Source organism: Scyliorhinus torazame, chromosome 4, assembly GCF_047496885.1.
Source record: "Scyliorhinus torazame isolate Kashiwa2021f chromosome 4, sScyTor2.1, whole genome shotgun sequence".
NCBI classification, from domain to species: Eukaryota; Metazoa; Chordata; class Chondrichthyes; order Carcharhiniformes; family Scyliorhinidae; genus Scyliorhinus; species Scyliorhinus torazame.
Window position 1 is genome coordinate 353,605,469 of NC_092710.1, and position 17,368 is coordinate 353,622,836.

General features: G+C 60.4%; 1 protein-coding gene across 1 annotated transcript in view; it reads left to right on the forward strand.

Moving 5' to 3' along the window:
• nvl (nuclear VCP like) overlaps positions 1 to 17,368 on the forward strand; it is a 368,828-nt gene that overhangs the window by 174,215 nt on the left and 177,245 nt on the right. Inside the window, exon 9 of the mRNA XM_072500597.1 lies at positions 13,253 to 13,370. Within this exon, the coding sequence (XP_072356698.1) occupies positions 13,253 to 13,370 (118 nt within the window). The remainder of the gene's footprint in view (positions 1 to 13,252; positions 13,371 to 17,368) is intronic.

Genomic DNA, 17,368 nt, shown 5'->3' on the forward strand with positions numbered 1-17,368 from the left:
TCACACTCGCTAGCTCCCTTCTGCTCGCTCTCCCCTCACACTCGCGAGCTCCCTTCTGCTCGCTCTCCCCTCACACTCGCTAGCTCCCTTCTGCTCGCTCTCCCCTCACACTCGCTATCTCCCTTCTGCTCGCTCTCCCTTCACACTCGCTAGCTCCCTTCTGCTCGCTCTCCTCTCACACTCGCTAGCTCCCTTCTGCTCGCTCTCCTCACACTCGCTAGCTCCCTTCTGCTCGCTCTCTCCTCTCACTCGCTAGCTCCCTTCTGCTCGCTCTCCTCACACTCGCTAGCTCCCTTCTGCTCACTCTCCTCTCACACTCGCTAGCTCCCTTCTGCTCGCTCTCCCCTCACACTCGCTAGCTCCCTTCTGCTCACTCTCCCCTCACACTCGCTAGCTCCTTTCTGCTCACTCTCCTCTCACACTCGCTAGCTCCCTTCTGCTCACTCTCCTCTCACACTCGCTAGCTCCCTTCTGCTCACTCTCCTCTCACACTCGCTATCTCCCTTTGCTCACTCTCCTCTCACACTCGCTATCTCCCTTTGCTCGCTCTCCCCTCACACTCGCCAGCTCCTTTCTGCTCGCTCTCCCCTCACACTCGCTAGCTCTCTTCTGCTCGCTCTCCTCACACTCGCTAGCTCCCTTCTGCTCGCTCTCCCCTCACACTCGCTAGCTCCCTTCTGCTCGCTCTCCTCACACTCGCTATCTCCCTTCTGCTCACTCTCCTCACACTCGCTAGCTCCCTTCTGCTCGCTCTCCCCTCACACTCGCTAGCTCTCTTCTGCTCGCTCTCCTCTCTCACTCGCTAGCTCCCTTCTGCTCGCTCTCCCCTCACACTCACGAGCTCCCTTCTGCTCGCTCTCCCCTCACACTCGCTAGCTCCCTTCTGCTCGCTCTCCTCACACTCGCTAGCTCTCTTCTGCTCGCTCTCCTCTCTCACTCGCTAGCTCCCTTCTGCTCGCACTCCCCTCACACTCGCTAGCTCCCTTCTGCTCGCTCTCCCTTCACACTCGCTAGCTCCCTTCTGCTCGCTCTCCTCTCACACTCGCTAGCTCCCTTCTGCTCGCTCTCCCCTCACACTCGCTAGCTCCCTTCTGCTCGCTCTCCTCTCACACTCGCTAGCTCCCTTCTGCTCGCTCTCCCCTCACTCGCTAGCTCCCTTCTGCTCGCTCTCCCCTCACACTCGCTAGCTCCCTTCTGCTCGCTCTCCTCTCACACTCGCTAGCTCCCTTCTGCTCGCTCTCCTCTCACACTCGCTAGCTCCCTTCTGCTCGCTCTCCCCTCACACTCGCTAACTCCCTTCTGCTCACTCTCCCCTCACACTCGCTATCTCCCTTCTGCTCACTCTCCCCTCACACTCGCTAGCTCCCTTCTGCTCGCTCTCCTCTCACACTCACTAGCTCCCTTTTGCTCGCTCTCCCCTCACACTCACTATCTCCCTTCTGCTCGCTCTCCCCTCACACTCACTAACTCCCTTCTGCTCGCTCTCCCCTCACACTCGCTAGCTCCCTTCTGCTCGCTCTCCTCTCACACTCGCTAGCTCCCTTCTGCTCGCTCTCCCCTCACACTCGCTATCTCCCTTCTGCTCGCTCTCCCCTCACACTCACTAACTCCCTTCTGCTCACTCTCCCCTCACACTCGCTAGCTCCCTTCTGCTCGCTCTCCCCTCACACTCGCTATCTCCCTTCTGCTCGCTCTCCTCTCACACTCGCTAGCTCCCTTCTGCTCGCTCTCCCCTCACACTCGCTAGCTCCCTTCTGCTCGCTCTCCTCACACTCGCTAGCTCCCTTCTGCTCGCTCTCCCCTCACACTCGCTATCTCCCTTCTGCTCGCTCTCCTCTCACACTCGCTAGCTCCCTTCTGCTCGCTCTCCCCTCACACTCGCTATCTCCCTTCTGCTCACTCCCTTCTGCTCGCTCTCCCCTCACACTCGCTATCTCCCTTCTGCTCGCTCTCCCCTCACACTCGCTATCTCCCTTCTGCTCGCTCTCCCCTCACACTCGCTATCTCCCTTCTGCTCGCTCTCCCCTCACACTCACTAACTCCCTTCTGCTCGCTCTCCCCTCACACTCGCTAGCTCCCTTCTGCTCGCTCTCCCCTCACACTCGCTAGCTCCCTTCTGCTCGCTCTCCCCTCACACTCGCGAGCTCCCTTCTGTTCGCTCTCCCCTCACACTCGCTATCTCCCTTCTGCTCGCTCTCCCCTCACACTCGCTATCTCCCTTCTGCTCGCTCTCCCCTCACACTCGCTATCTCCCTTCTGCTCGCTCTCCCCTCACACTCACTAACTCCCTTCTGCTCGCTCTCCCCTCACACTCGCTAGCTCCCTTCTGCTCGCTCTCCCCTCACACTCGCTAGCTCCCTTCTGCTCGCTCTCCCCTCACACTCGCGAGCTCCCTTCTGCTCGCTCTCCCCTCACACTCGCTAGCTCCCTTCTGCTCGCTCTCCCCTCACACTCGCTATCTCCCTTCTGCTCGCTCTCCCTTCACACTCGCTAGCTCCCTTCTGCTCGCTCTCCTCTCACACTCGCTAGCTCCTTTCTGCTCACTCTCCTCTCACACTCGCTAGCTCCCTTCTGCTCACTCTCCTCTCACACTCGCTAGCTCCCTTCTGCTCACTCTCCTCTCACACTCGCTATCTCCCTTTGCTCGCTCTCCCCTCACACTCGCCAGCTCCTTTCTGCTCGCTCTCCCCTCACACTCGCTAGCTCTCTTCTGCTCGCTCTCCTCACACTCGCTAGCTCCCTTCTGCTCGCTCTCCCCTCACACTCGCTCGCTCCCTTCTGCTCGCTCTCCTCACACTCGCTATCTCCCTTCTGCTCACTCTCCTCACACTCGCTAGCTCCCTTCTGCTCGCTCTCCTCTCACACTCGCTATCTCCCTTTGCTCACTCTCCTCTCACACTCGCTATCTCCCTTTGCTCGCTCTCCCCTCACACTCGCCAGCTCCTTTCTGCTCGCTCTCCCCTCACACTCGCTAGCTCTCTTCTGCTCGCTCTCCTCACACTCGCTAGCTCCCTTCTGCTCGCTCTCCCCTCACACTCGCTAGCTCCCTTCTGCTCGCTCTCCTCACACTCGCTATCTCCCTTCTGCTCACTCTCCTCACACTCGCTAGCTCCCTTCTGCTCGCTCTCCCCTCACACTCGCTAGCTCTCTTCTGCTCGCTCTCCTCTCTCACTCGCTAGCTCCCTTCTGCTCGCTCTCCCCTCACACTCACGAGCTCCCTTCTGCTCGCTCTCCCCTCACACTCGCTAGCTCCCTTCTGCTCGCTCTCCTCACACTCGCTAGCTCCCTTCTGCTCGCTCTCCCCTCACACTCGCTAGCTCTCTTCTGCTCGCTCTCCTCTCTCACTCGCTAGCTCCCTTCTGCTCGCACTCCCCTCACACTCGCTAGCTCCCTTCTGCTCGCTCTCCCTTCACACTCGCTAGCTCCCTTCTGCTCGCTCTCCTCACACTCGCTAGCTCCCTTCTGCTCGCTCTCCCCTCACACTCGCTAGCTCCCTTCTGCTCGCTCTCCTCTCACACTCGCTAGCTCCCTTCTGCTCGCTCTCCCCTCACTCGCTAGCTCCCTTCTGCTCGCTCTCCCCTCACACTCGCTAGCTCCCTTCTGCTCGCTCTCCTCTCACACTCGCTAGCTCCCTTCTGCTCGCTCTCCTCTCACACTCGCTAGCTCCCTTCTGCTCGCTCTCCCCTCACACTCGCTAACTCCCTTCTGCTCACTCTCCCCTCACACTCGCTATCTCCCTTCTGCTCACTCTCCCCTCACACTCGCTAGCTCCCTTCTGCTCGCTCTCCTCTCACACTCACTAGCTCCCTTTTGCTCGCTCTCCCCTCACACTCACTATCTCCCTTCTGCTCGCTCTCCCCTCACACTCACTAACTCCCTTCTGCTCGCTCTCCCCTCACACTCGCTAGCTCCCTTCTGCTCGCTCTCCTCTCACACTCGCTAGCTCCCTTCTGCTCGCTCTCCCCTCACACTCGCTATCTCCCTTCTGCTCGCTCTCCCCTCACACTCACTAACTCCCTTCTGCTCACTCTCCCCTCACACTCGCTAGCTCCCTTCTGCTCGCTCTCCCCTCACACTCGCTATCTCCCTTCTGCTCGCTCTCCTCTCACACTCGCTAGCTCCCTTCTGCTCGCTCTCCCCTCACACTCGCTAGCTCCCTTCTGCTCGCTCTCCTCACACTCGCTAGCTCCCTTCTGCTCGCTCTCCCCTCACACTCGCTATCTCCCTTCTGCTCGCTCTCCTCTCACACTCGCTAGCTCCCTTCTGCTCGCTCTCCCCTCACACTCGCTATCTCCCTTCTGCTCACTCCCTTCTGCTCGCTCTCCCCTCACACTCGCTATCTCCCTTCTGCTCGCTCTCCCCTCACACTCGCTATCTCCCTTCTGCTCGCTCTCCCCTCACACTCGCTATCTCCCTTCTGCTCGCTCTCCCCTCACACTCGCTATCTCCCTTCTGCTCGCTCTCCCCTCACACTCACTAACTCCCTTCTGCTCGCTCTCCCCTCACACTCGCTAGCTCCCTTCTGCTCGCTCTCCCCTCACACTCGCTAGCTCCCTTCTGCTCGCTCTCCCTTCTGCTCGCTCTCCCCTCACACTCGCTAGCTCCCTTCTGCTCGCTCTCCCCTCACACTCGCTAGCTCCCTTCTGCTCGCTCTCCCCTCACACTCGCGAGCTCCCTTCTGCTCGCTCTCCCCTCACACTCGCTAGCTCCCTTCTGCTCGCTCTCCCCTCACACTCGCTATCTCCCTTCTGCTCGCTCTCCCTTCACACTCGCTAGCTCCCTTCTGCTCGCTGTCCTCTCACACTCGCTAGCTCCTTTCTGCTCACTCTCCTCTCACACTCGCTAGCTCCCTTCTGCTCACTCTCCTCTCACACTCGCTAGCTCCCTTCTGCTCACTCTCCTCTCACACTCGCTATCTCCCTTTGCTCGCTCTCCCCTCACACTCGCCAGCTCCTTTCTGCTCGCTCTCCCCTCACACTCGCTAGCTCTCTTCTGCTCGCTCTCCTCACACTCGCTAGCTCCCTTCTGCTCGCTCTCCCCTCACACTCGCTAGCTCCCTTCTGCTCGCTCTCCTCACACTCGCTATCTCCCTTCTGCTCACTCTCCTCACACTCGCTAGCTCCCTTCTGCTCGCTCTCCCCTCACACTCGCTAGCTCTCTTCTGCTCGCTCTCCTCTCTCACTCGCTAGCTCCCTTCTGCTTGCTCTCCCCTCACACTCGCTAGCTCCCTTCTGCTCGCTCTCCTCACACTCGCTAGCTCCCTTCTGCTCGCTCTCCCCTCACACTCGCTAGCTCTCTTCTGCTCGCTCTCCTCTCTCACTCGCTAGCTCCCTTCTGCTCGCTCTCCCCTCACACTCGCTAGCTCCCTTCTGCTCGCTCTCCCCTCACACTCGCTAGCTCCCTTCTGCTCGCTCTCCTCACACTCGCTAGCTCCCTTCTGCTCGCTCTCCCCTCACACTCGCTAGCTCCCTTCTGCTCGCTCTCCCCTCACTCGCTAGCTCCCTTCTGCTCGCTCTCCCCTCACACTCGCTAGCTTCCTTCTGCTCGCTCTCCTCTCACACTCGCTAGCTCCCTTCTGCTCGCTCTCCTCTCACACTCGCTAGCTCCCTTCTGCTCGCTCTCCCCTCACACTCGCTAACTCCCTTCTGCTCACTCTCCCCTCACACTCGCTATCTCCCTTCTGCTCACTCTCCCCTCACACTCGCTAGCTCCCTTCTGCTCACTCTCCCCTCACACTCGCTAGCTCCCTTCTGCTCACTCTCCCCTCACACTCGCTAGCTCCCTTCTGCTCGCCCTCCCCTCACACTCGCTATCTCCCTTCTGCTCACTCTCCCCTCACACTCGCTATCTCCCTTCTGCTCGCTCTCCTCTCACTCGCTAGCTCCCTTCTGCTCGCTCTCCCCTCACGCTCGCTCCCTTCTGCTCGCTCTCCCCTCACATTCGCTATCTCCCTTCTGCTCGCTCTCCCCTCACTCACTAGCTCCCTTCTGCTCGCTCTCCTCACACTCGCTAGCTCCCTTCTGCTCGCTCTCCTCTCAGACTCGCTAGCTCCCTTCTGCTCACTCTCCCCTCACACTCGCTAGCTCCCTTCTGCTCACTCTCCCCTCACACTCGCTAGCTCCCTTCTGCTCGCTCTCCCCTCACACTCGCTATCTCCCTTCTGCTCGCTCTCCCCTCACTCGCTAGCTCCCTTCTGCTCGCTCTCCTCACACTCGCTAGCTCCCTTCTGCTCCCTCTCCTCTCACACTCGCTAGCTCCCTTCTGCTCGCTCTCCCCTCACACTCGCTAGCTCCCTTCTGCTCGCTCTCCCCTCACACTCGCTAGCTCCCTTCTGCTCGCTCTCCTCTCACACTCGCTAGCTCCCTTCTGCTCGCTCTCCCCTCACACTCACTATCTCCCTTCTGCTCGCTCTCCCCTCACACTCACTAACTCCCTTCTGCTCGCTCTCCCCTCACACTCGTTAGCTCCCTTCTGCTCGCTCTCCTCTCACACTCGCTAGCTCCCTTCTGCTCGCTCTCCCCTCACACTCGCTATCTCCCTTCTGCTCGCTCTCCCCTCACACTCACTAACTCCCTTCTGCTCACTCTCCCCTCACACTCGCTAGCTCCCTTCTGCTCGCTCTCCCCTCACACTCGCTATCTCCCTTCTGCTCGCTCTCCTCTCACACTCGCTAGCTCCCTTCTGCTCGCTCTCCTCTCACACTCGCTAGCTCCCTTCTGCTCGCTCTCCCCTCACACTCGCTAGCTCCCTTCTGCTCGCTCTCCTCACACTCACTAGCTCCCTTCTGCTCGCTCTCCCCTCACACTCGCTATCTCCCTTCTGCTCGCTCTCCTCTCACACTCGCTAGCTCCCTTCTGCTCGCTCTCCCCTCACACTCGCTAGCTCCCTTCTGCTCGCTCTCCCCTCACACTCGCTAGCTCCCTTCTGCTCGCTCTCCCCTCACACTCGCTATCTCCCTTCTGCTCGCTCTCCCCTCACACTCGCTAGCTCCCTTCTGCTCGCTCTCCCCTCACACTCGCTATCTCCCTTCTGCTCGCTCTCCCCTCACACTCGCTAGCTCCCTTCTGCTCGCTCTCCCCTCACACTCGCTAGCTCCCTTCTGCTCGCTCTCCTCTCACACTCGCTAGCTCCCTTCTGCTCGCTCTCCTCTCACACTCGCTATCTCCCTTCTGCTCGCTCTCCCCTCACACTCGCTAGCTCCCTTCTGCTCGCTCTCCTCTCTCACTCGCTAGCTCCCTTCTGCTCGCTCTCCTCTCACACTCGCTAGCTCCCTTCTGCTCGCTCTCCTCTCACACTCGCTAGGTCCCTTCTGCTCGCTCTCCTCACACTCGAAAGCTCCCTTCTGCTCACTCTCCCCTCACACTCACTAACTCCCTTCTGCTCGCTCTCCCCTCACACTCGCTATCTCCCTTCTGCTCGCTCTCCCCTCACACTCGCTAGCTCCCTTCTGCTCGCTCTCCCCTCACACTCGCTATCTCCCTTCTGCTCGCTCTCCCCTCACACTCGCTAGCTCCCTTCTGCTCGCTCTCCCCTCACACTCGCTAGCTCCCTTCTGCTCGCTCTCCCCTCACACTCGCTAGCTCCCTTCTGCTCGCTCTCCCCTCACACTCGCTAGCTCCCTTCTGCTCGCTCTCCCCTCACACTCGCTAGCTCTCTTCTGCTCGCTCTCCTCTCACACTCGCTAGCTCCCTTCTGCTCGCTCTCCCCTCACACTCGCTCGCTCCTTTCTGCTCACTCTCCCCTCACACTCGCTAGCTCTCTTCTGCTCGCTCTCCTCTCACACTCGCTAGCTCCCTTCTGCTCGCTCTCCCCTCACACTCGCTCGCTCCTTTCTGCTCACTCTCCTCTCACACTCGCTAGCTCCCTTCTGCTCGCTCTCCCCTCACACTCGCTAGCTCCCTTCTGCTCGCTCTCCCCTCACACTCGCTAGCTCCCTTCTGCTCGCTCTCCCCTCACACTCGCTAGCTCCCTTCTGCTCGCTCTCCCCTCACACTCGCTAGCTCCCTTCTGCTCGCTCTCCCCTCACACTCGCTAGCTCCCTTCTGCTCGCTCTCCCCTCACACTCGCTAGCTCCCTTCTGCTCGCTCTCCCCTCACACTCGCTAGCTCCCTTCTGCTCGCTCTCCCCTCACACTCGCTAGCTCCCTTCTGCTCGCTCTCCTCTCACACTCGCTAGCTCCCTTCTGCTCGCTCTCCTCTCACACTCGCTAGCTCCCTTCTGCTCGCTCTCCTCTCACACTCGCTAGCTCCCTTCTGCTCGCTCTCCCCTCACACTCGCTAGCTCCCTTCTGCTCGCTCTCCCCTCACACTCGCTAGCTCCCTTCTGCTCGCTCTCCTCTCACACTCGCTAGCTCTCTTCTGCTCGCTCTCCCCTCACACTCGCTAGCTCCCTTCTGCTCGCTCTCCTCTCACACTCGCTAGCTCCCTTCTGCTCGCTCTCCTCTCACACTCGCTAGCTCTCTTCTGCTCGCTCTCCTCTCACACTCGCTAGCTCCCTTCTGCTCGCTCTCCTCTCACACTCACTAGCTCCCTTCTGCTCGCTCTCCTCTCACACTCGCTAGCTCCCTTCTGCTCGCTCTCCCCTCACACTCGCTATCTCCCTTCTGCTCGCTCTCCTCTCACACTCGCTATCTCCCTTCTGCTCGCTCTCCTCACACTCGCTAGCTCCCTTCTGCTCGCTCTCCCCTCACACTCGCTATCTCCCTTCTGCTCGCTCTCCTCTCACACTCGCTAGCTCCCTTCTGCTCGCTCTCCCCTCACACTCGCTAGCTCCCTTCTGCTCGCTCTCCCCTCACACTCGCTAGCTCCCTTCTGCTCGCTCTCCCCTCACACTCGCTAGCTCCCTTCTGCTCGCTCTCCTCTCTCACTCGCTAGCTCCCTTCTGCTCGCTCTCCCCTCACACTCGTTGGTTCCCTTCTGCTCGCTCTCCCCTCACACTCGCTAGCTCCCTTCTGCTCGCTCTCCCCTCACACTCGCTAGCTCTCTTCTGCTCGCTCTCCCCTCACACTCGCGAGCTCCCTTCTGCTCGCTCTCCCCTCACATTCGCTATCTCCCTTCTGCTCGGTCTCCCCTCACACTCGCTATCTCCCTTCTGCTCGCTCTCCCCTCACACTCGCTATCTCCCTTCTGCTCGCTCTCCTCTCACACTCGCTAGCTCTCTTCTGCTCGCTCTCCTCTCACACTCGCTAGCTCCCTTCTGCTCGCTCTCCTCTCACACTCGCTAGCTCCCTTCTGCTCGCTCTCCTCTCACACTCGCTAGCTCCCTTCTGCTCGCTCTCCCCTCACACTCGCTATCTCCCTTCTGCTCGCTCTCCTCTCACACTCGCTATCTCCCTTCTGCTCGCTCTCCTCACACTCGCTAGCTCCCTTCTGCTCGCTCTCCCCTCACACTCGCTATCTCCCTTCTGCTCGCTCTCCTCTCACACTCGCTAGCTCCCTTCTGCTCGCTCTCTCCTCACACTCGCTAGCTCCCTTCTGCTCGCTCTCCCCTCACACTCGCTAGCTCCCTTCTGCTCGCTCTCCCCTCACACTCGCTAGCTCCCTTCTGCTCGCTCTCCCCTCACACTCGCTAGCTCCCTTCTGCTCGCTCTCCCCTCACACTCGCTAACTCCCTTCTGATCGCTCTCCCCTCACACTCGCTAGCTCCCTTCTGCTCGCTCTCCCCTCACACTCGCTAACTCCCTTCTGATCGCTCTCCCCTCACACTCGCTAGCTCCCTTCTGCTCGCTCTCCCCTCACACTCGCTAGCTCCCTTCTGATCGCTCTCCCCTCACACTCGCTAGCTCCCTTCTGCTCGCTCTCCTCTCTCACTCGCTAGCTCCCTTCTGCTCGCTCTCCCCTCACACTCGCTAGCTCCCTTCTGCTCGCTCTCCCCTCACACTCGCTAGCTCCCTTATGCTCGCTCTCCCCTCACACTCGCTAGCTCCCTTCTGCTCGCTCTCCCCTCACACTCGCTAGCTCTCTTCTGCTCGCTCTCCCCTCACACTCGCGAACTCCCTTCTGCTCGCTCTCCTCTCACACTCGCTATCTCCCTTCTGCTCGCTCTCCTCACACTCGCTAGCTCCCTTCTGCTCGCTCTCCCCTCACACTCGCTATCTCCCTTCTGCTCGCTCTCCTCTCACACTCGCTAGCTCCCTTCTGCTCGCTCTCTCCTCACACTCGCTAGCTCCCTTCTGCTCGCTCTCCCCTCACACTCGCTAGCTCCCTTCTGCTCGCTCTCCCCTCACACTCGCTAGCTCCCTTCTGCTCGCTCTCCTCTCACACTCGCTAGCTCCCTTCTGCTCGCTCTCCCCTCACACTCGCTCGCTCCTTTCTGCTCACTCTCCTCTCACACTCGCTAGCTCCCTTCTGCTCGCCCTCCCCTCACACTCGCTGTCTCCCTTCTGCTCGCTCTCCCCTCACACTCGCTAGCTCCCTTCTGCTCGCTCTCCCCTCACACTCGCTAGCTCCCTTCTGCTCGCTCTCCTCTCACACTCGCTAGCTCCCTTCTGCTCGCTCTCCTCTCACACTCGCTAGCTCCCTTCTGCTCGCTCTCCTCTCACACTCGCTAGCTCCCTTCTGCTCGCTCTCCCCTCACACTCGCTAGCTCCCTTCTGCTCGCTCTCCCCTCACACTCGCTAGCTCCCTTCTGCTCGCTCTCCCCTCACACTCGCTAGCTCCCTTCTGCTCGCTCTCCCCTCACACTCGCTAGCTCCCTTCTGCTCGCTCTCCCCTCACACTCGCTAGCTCTCTTCTGCTCGCTCTCCCCTCACACTCGCGAACTCCCTTCTGCTCGCTCTCCTCTCACACTCGCTATCTCCCTTCTGCTCGCTCTCCTCACACTCGCTAGCTCCCTTCTGCTCGCTCTCCCCTCACACTCGCTATCTCCCTTCTGCTCGCTCTCCTCTCACACTCGCTAGCTCCCTTCTGCTCGCTCTCTCCTCACACTCGCTAGCTCCCTTCTGCTCGCTCTCCCCTCACACTCGCTAGCTCCCTTCTGCTCGCTCTCCCCTCACACTCGCTAGCTCCCTTCTGCTCGCTCTCCTCTCACACTCGCTAGCTCCCTTCTGCTCGCTCTCCCCTCACACTCGCTCGCTCCTTTCTGCTCACTCTCCTCTCACACTCGCTAGCTCCCTTCTGCTCGCCCTCCCCTCACACTCGCTGTCTCCCTTCTGCTCGCTCTCCCCTCACACTCGCTAGCTCCCTTCTGCTCGCTCTCCCCTCACACTCGCTAGCTCCCTTCTGCTCGCTCTCCTCTCACACTCGCTAGCTCCCTTCTGCTCGCTCTCCTCTCACACTCGCTAGCTCCCTTCTGCTCGCTCTCCTCTCACACTCGCTAGCTCCCTTCTGCTCGCTCTCCCCTCACACTCGCTAGCTCCCTTCTGCTCGCTCTCCCCTCACACTCGCTAGCTCCCTTCTGCTCGCTCTCCCCTCACACTCGCTAGCTCCCTTCTGCTCGCTCTCCCCTCACACTCGCTAGCTCCCTTCTGCTCGCTCTCCCCTCACACTCGCTAGCTCCCTTCTGCTCGCTCTCCCCTCACACTCGCTAGCTCCCTTCTGCTCGCTCTCCCCTCACACTCGCTAGCTCCCTTCTGCTCGCCCTGACTGCAGTGGGGCAGTCAGTGGGGGGTGGGGCCTGTTGCCGGCGGCATTTGGGTTGTCTGGGAGGTGGGGGCCTGTTGCCGGGGGCAGTGGGTTGTCTGGGAGCTGGGGCCTGTTGCCGGGGGCAGTGGGGTTGTCTTGGAGGTGGGACCTGTTGCCGGGGGCAGTGGGGTTGTCTGGGACGTGGGGCCTGTTGCCGGGGGCAGTGGGGTTGTCTGGGAGCTGGGGCCTGTTGCCGGGGGCAGTGGGGTTGTCTGGGAGGTGGGGCCTGTTCCAGGGGCAGTGGGGTTGTCTGGGACGTGGGGCCTGTTGCCGGGGGCAGTGGGGTTGTCTGGGAGCTGGGGCCTGTTGCCGGGGGCAGTGGGGTTGTCTTGGAGGTGGGACCTGTTGCCGGGGGCAGTGGGGTTGTCTGGGACGTGGGGCCTGTTGCCGGGGGCAGTGGGGTTGTCTGGGACGTGGGGCCTGTTGCCGGGGGCAGTGGGGTTGTCACTGGGAGGTGGGGCCTGTTCCAGGGGCAGTGGGGTTGTCTTGGAGGTGGGACCTGTTGCCGGGGGCAGTGGGGTTGTCTGCGAGGTGTGGCCTGTTACCGGGGGCAACGGGGTTGTCACTGGGAGGTGGGGCCTATTCCAGGGGCAGTAGGGTTGTCACTGGGAGGTGGGGCCTGTTCCAGGGGCAGTAGGGTTGTCTGGGAGGTGGGGCCTGTTCTGGGAACAGTGGGGTTGTCACTGCGAGGTGGGGCCTGTTCCAGGGGCAGTAGGGTTGTCTGGGAGGTGGGGCCTGTTCTGGGAACAGTGGGGTTGTCACTGGGAGGTGGGGCCTGTTCCAGGGGCAGTAGGGTTGTCTGGGAGGTGGGGCCTGTTCTGGGAACAGTGGGGTTGTCACTGCGAGGTGGGGCCTGTTCTGGGAACAGTGTGGTTCTCTGGGAGGTGGGGCCTGGTGCCAGGGGCAGTGGGGTTGTCTGGGAGGTGGGGCCTGGTGCCAGGGGCAGTGGGGTTGTCTGGGAGGTGGGGCCTGTTCTGGGAACAGTGGGGTTGTCTGGGAGGTGGGGCCTGTTCTGGGAACAGTGTGGTTCTCTGGGAGGTGGGGCCTGGTGCCAGGGGCAGTGGGGTTGTCTGGGAGGTGGGCATGTTGCTGGGGGTAGTGGGGTTGTCTGGGAGGTGGGGCCTGTTCCAGGGGGCAGTGGGGTTCTCTGGGAGGTGGGGCCTGGTGCCAGGGGCAGTGGGGTTGTCTGGGAGGTGGGACCTGTTGCTGGGGGTAGTGGGGTTGTCTGGGAGGTGGGGCCTGTTCCAGGGGGCAGTGGGGTTCTCTGGGAGGTGGGGCCTGGTGCCAGGGGCAGTGGGGTTGTCTGGGAGGTGGGCATGTTGCTGGGGGCAGTGGGGTTGTCTGGGAGGTGGGGCCTGTTCCAGGGGGCAGTGGGGTTCTCTGGGAGGTGGGGCCTGGTGCCAGGGGCAGTGGGGTTGTCTGGGAGGTGGGCATGTTGCTGGGGGCAGTGGGGTTGTCTGGGAGGTGGGGCCTGTTTGGAGGGTTTGACACTCTAGCTGTCTGTTAACAGGGGGAGGAGGTGCTGCCAGTGGAGACTGCCCTTGGGGGTAATATCTTGTTGTTGCTGTTCCCTTGCCCCTTGTGTTGTTGATTTTGATGTTTGCTCCCTGATGTACCGGCTCTTACACTAGCTCCAGGCTCCCTGCATCATTTTCATCGATGAGATTGATGCCATTTCTCCCAAACGGGAAGTTGCTTCCAAGGACATGGAGCGTCGGATTGTGGCTCAGCTGCTGATATGTATGGATGGTAAGTCACACGTGTGGGGGAGGGAAGTGTCTGGGTATGGGGGTGGGGGGGGGGGGGTGTCTGGGTCTTGTGTGGGGAGGGGTGTGTGTCTGGATGTTGTGTGTGGGGAGGGGGGTATCTGAGGGAGGGAGGGGAGTGTCTGGGTGTTGTGTGGGGGTGTCTGGGGGAGGGGTGTGTGTGGGGGGGGTCTGGGGGAGGGGGGTCTGGGGGAGGGGGGTATGTGGGGGTGTCGGGGGGGGTGTCTGGGGTTGTGTTGGGGGGGTCTGGGGGAGGGTGTGTGGCTCGGTGTTGTGTGGGGGGGGGTCTGGGGGAGGGTGTGTGTGTCTGGGGTTGTGTGGGGGTGTCTGGGGGAGGGGGTTGTGTGGGGGGGGTCTGGGGGAGGGTGTGTGTCTGGGTGTTGTGTGGGGCGGGATGTCTGGGGGAGGGTGTGTGTGTCTGGGTGTTGTGTGGGGGGGTGTCTGGGGGAGTGGGGTGGTCTGGGTGTTGTCTGGGGGAGGGGATGTGTGTCTGGGTTTGTGTGTGGGGGTGTCTGGGGGAGGGGGGTGTCTGGGTGTTGTGTGGGGGAGGGGTGTCTGGGGGAGGGGGTGTCTGGGGGAGGGTGTGTGTCTGGGTGTTGTGTGGGGCGGGATGTCTGGGGGAGGGTGTGTGTGTCTGGGTGTTGTGTGGGGGGGTGTCTGGGGGAGGGTGTGTGTCTGGGTGTTGTGTGGGGCGGGATGTCTGGGGGAGGGTGTGTGTGTCTGGGTGTTGTGTGGGGGGGTGTCTGGGGGAGTGGGGTGGTCTGGGTGTTGTCTGGGGGAGGGGATGTGTGTCTGGGTTTGTGTGTGGGGGTGTCTGGGGGAGGGGGGTGTCTGGGTGTTGTGTGGGGGAGGGGTGTCTGGGGGAGGGGGTGTCTGGGTGTTGTGTGGGGGGGGGTGTCTGGGTCTTGTGTGGGGGAGGGGTGTCTGGGGGAGGGGGTGTCTGGGTCTTGTGTGGGGGAGGGGTGTCTGGGGGAGGGGGTGTCTGGGTCTTGTGTGGGGGAGGGGTGTCTGGGGAGTGGGTGTGTGCCTGGGGTTTTGTGGGGGGGAGGGGGGGGTTGTGTGGACATTCACTGCCCGAACAGCTGGATAATGCAAACATTTTAAATATATATATTTTTATTGAAGCATTTGCAAATTTTTTATAACTATAACAAACAAAGCAATAACATAAACATCAACATGGTAAACTGGACATTTCCCACCCAGCCCCTTCTGTACTTAAGTGTCCTTTTAAGACGCTTACAACTTCTTTTCTTTGATAAAAGACAATACATCGTCCGGTGCCTCAAAGTAATAGTGCCGGTCTTCGTGCGTAACCCACAACCGGGCTGGATACAGCATCCCGAATTTCACCCCCTTCTTGAAGAGGACCGCCTTCACCCGGTTAAACTCAGCACGTCTCTTGGCCATCTCCGCCCCCAGGTCCTGGTAGATGCGCACCTCGCTGTTCTCCCGTCTGCTGCTCTGCTCCTTCTTGGCCCACCGCAAGACGAGTTCTTTGATAAACGGTAGAAACGCACCACCATGGCCCTCGGCGGGTCATTCGCCTTAGGCATCCTTGCGAGGGCTCGTTGTGCTCCGTCCACTTCCAGGGGCCGAGAAAACGCCCCGGCCCCATCAGTGTGTCCAGCATGCTCGCCACATATGCTCCCGCATTCGACCCCTCAATTGCTTCGGGAAGGCCAACGCTCCTTAAGTTCTGCCTCCTGGACCTGTTCTCCAGGTCCTCCAATTTCTCCTGCATTCTCTTGTGACGCTCATCCAACACCTCCAGGTGTTCCAGCACGGTTAGTTAGTCCTCCTGGCTAGACATCTTCAGCTCAATTTCTTGTATCGCTTTCCCTTGGGCCGCCTGATTCAAAACCACTTGATCGATCGCAGCCTTGATCGGGTCCAGCGCTTCCTTTTTCAGCCCAGCGAAACAGTCCTTAAAGAGCTTCATCTGTTGCTCCTTAGACCACTGAGCCCCCGCTCCCTGGTCCTGGCCCTCCGCCATGCTGCACCGCGGTACCAGCTCCGACTGCTTCACTCTGTCCGGGCTGAGTCTTTTCACACGGCCACTTCTAGTCCAATTACTCATACATTGGAGGGGGAATCCTTCTTAACGTCGTCCACTTCACCGATCCATCCCCTAAAGTCCGAGGAAGTCGGGGGAAAAAGGTCTGAAAGTCCGTTTCAGGCGGGAGCTATGGAATGTGTGACCTACTCCACCATGGTCGCCACCGGAAGTGGCAATGCAAACATTGAGAGTTTCCTGCTCGAGTGATGAGCCAGTCACAGTGAGAAAATACCGCGTGGGTATCTGCGGGGGGAGGTATGGGGGTTTGGGTGTGTTACTGTGTGGGTATCTGCGGGGGGGTATGGGGGTTTGGGTGTGTTACTGTGCGGGAATCTGCGGGGGGAGGTATGGGGGTTTGGGTGTGTTACTGTGTGGGTATCTGCGGGGGGGTATGGGGGTTTGGGTGTGTTACTGTGCGGGAATCTGCGGGGGGAGGTATGGGGGTTTGGGTGTGTTACTGTGTGGGTATCTGCGGGGGTGTATGGGGGTTTGGGTGTGTTACTGTGCGGGAATCTGCGGGGGGAGGTATGGGGGTTTGGGTGTGTTACTGTGTGGGTATCTGCGGGGGGGTATGGGGGTTTGGGTGTGTTACTGTGCGGGAATCTGCGGGGGGAGGTATGGGGGTTTGGGTGTATTACTGTGGGGGTATCTGCGGGGGAGAGGTATAGGGGTTTGGGTGTGTTACTGTGGGGGTATCTGCGGGGGAGAGGTATAGGGGTTTGGGTGTGTTACTGTGGGGGTATCTGTGGGGGAGAGGTATAGGGGTTTGGGTGTGTTACTGTGGGGGTATCTGCGTGGGGGTATGGGGGGTTTGGGTGTATTACTGTGTGGGTATCTGCGGGGTGAGGTATGGGGGTTTGGGTGTGTTACTGTGTGGGTATCTGCGGGGGGAGGTATGGGGGTTTGGGTGTATTACTGTGTGGGTATCTGTGGGGATGTATGGGGGTTTGGGTGTGTTACTGTGTGGGTATCTGTGGGGATGTATGGGGGTTTGGGTGTGTTACTATGCGGGTATCTACGGGGGGGGAGGTATGGGGGTTTGGGTGTATTACTGTGAAAAATGAAATGAAATGAAAATCGCTTATTGTCACAAGTAGGCTTCAAATGAAGTTACTGTGAAAAGCCCCTAGTCGCCACATTCCGGTGCCTGTTCGGGGAGGCTGGTACGGGAATTGAACCATGCTGCTGGCCTGCCTTGGTCTGCTTTCAAAGCCAGCGATATAGCCCTGTGCTAAACAGCCCCTCGTGTATGGGGGTTTGGGTGTGTTACTGTGTGGGTATCTGCGTGGGGGTTTGGGTGTGTTACTGTGTGGGTATCTGCGGGCACAGGTATGGGGGTTTGGGTGTATTACTGTGTGGGTGTCTGCGGGGTGAGGTATGGGGGTTTGGGTGTATTACTGTGTGGGTGTCTGCGGGGGGGGGTATGGGGGTTTGGGTGTGTTACTATGCGGGTATCTGCGGGGGGAGGTATGGTGGTTTGGGTGTGTTACTGTGTGGGTATCTGCGCGGGGGGGGTATGGGGGTTTGGGTGTGTTACTGTGTGATTATCTGCGTGGGGGTATGGGTGTGTTACTGTGTGGGTATCTGCGGGGGGAGGTATGGGGGTTTGGGTTTATTACTGTGTGGGTATCTGCGGGGGGGGTATGGGGGTTTGGGTGTGTTACTCTGTTGGTATCTGCGTGGGGGTTTGGGTGTGTTACTGTGTGGGTATCTGCGCGGGGGGGTATGGGGGTTTGGGTGTGTTACTGTGGGTATCTGCGGGGGGAGGTATGGGGGTTTGGGTGTGTTACTGTGTGGGTATCTGCGGGGGGGGGTATGGGGGTTTGGGTGTGTTACTCTGTTGGTATCTGCGTGGGGGTTTGGGTGTGTTACTGTGTGGGTATCTGCGCGGGGGGGTATGGGGGTTTGGGTGTGTTACTGTG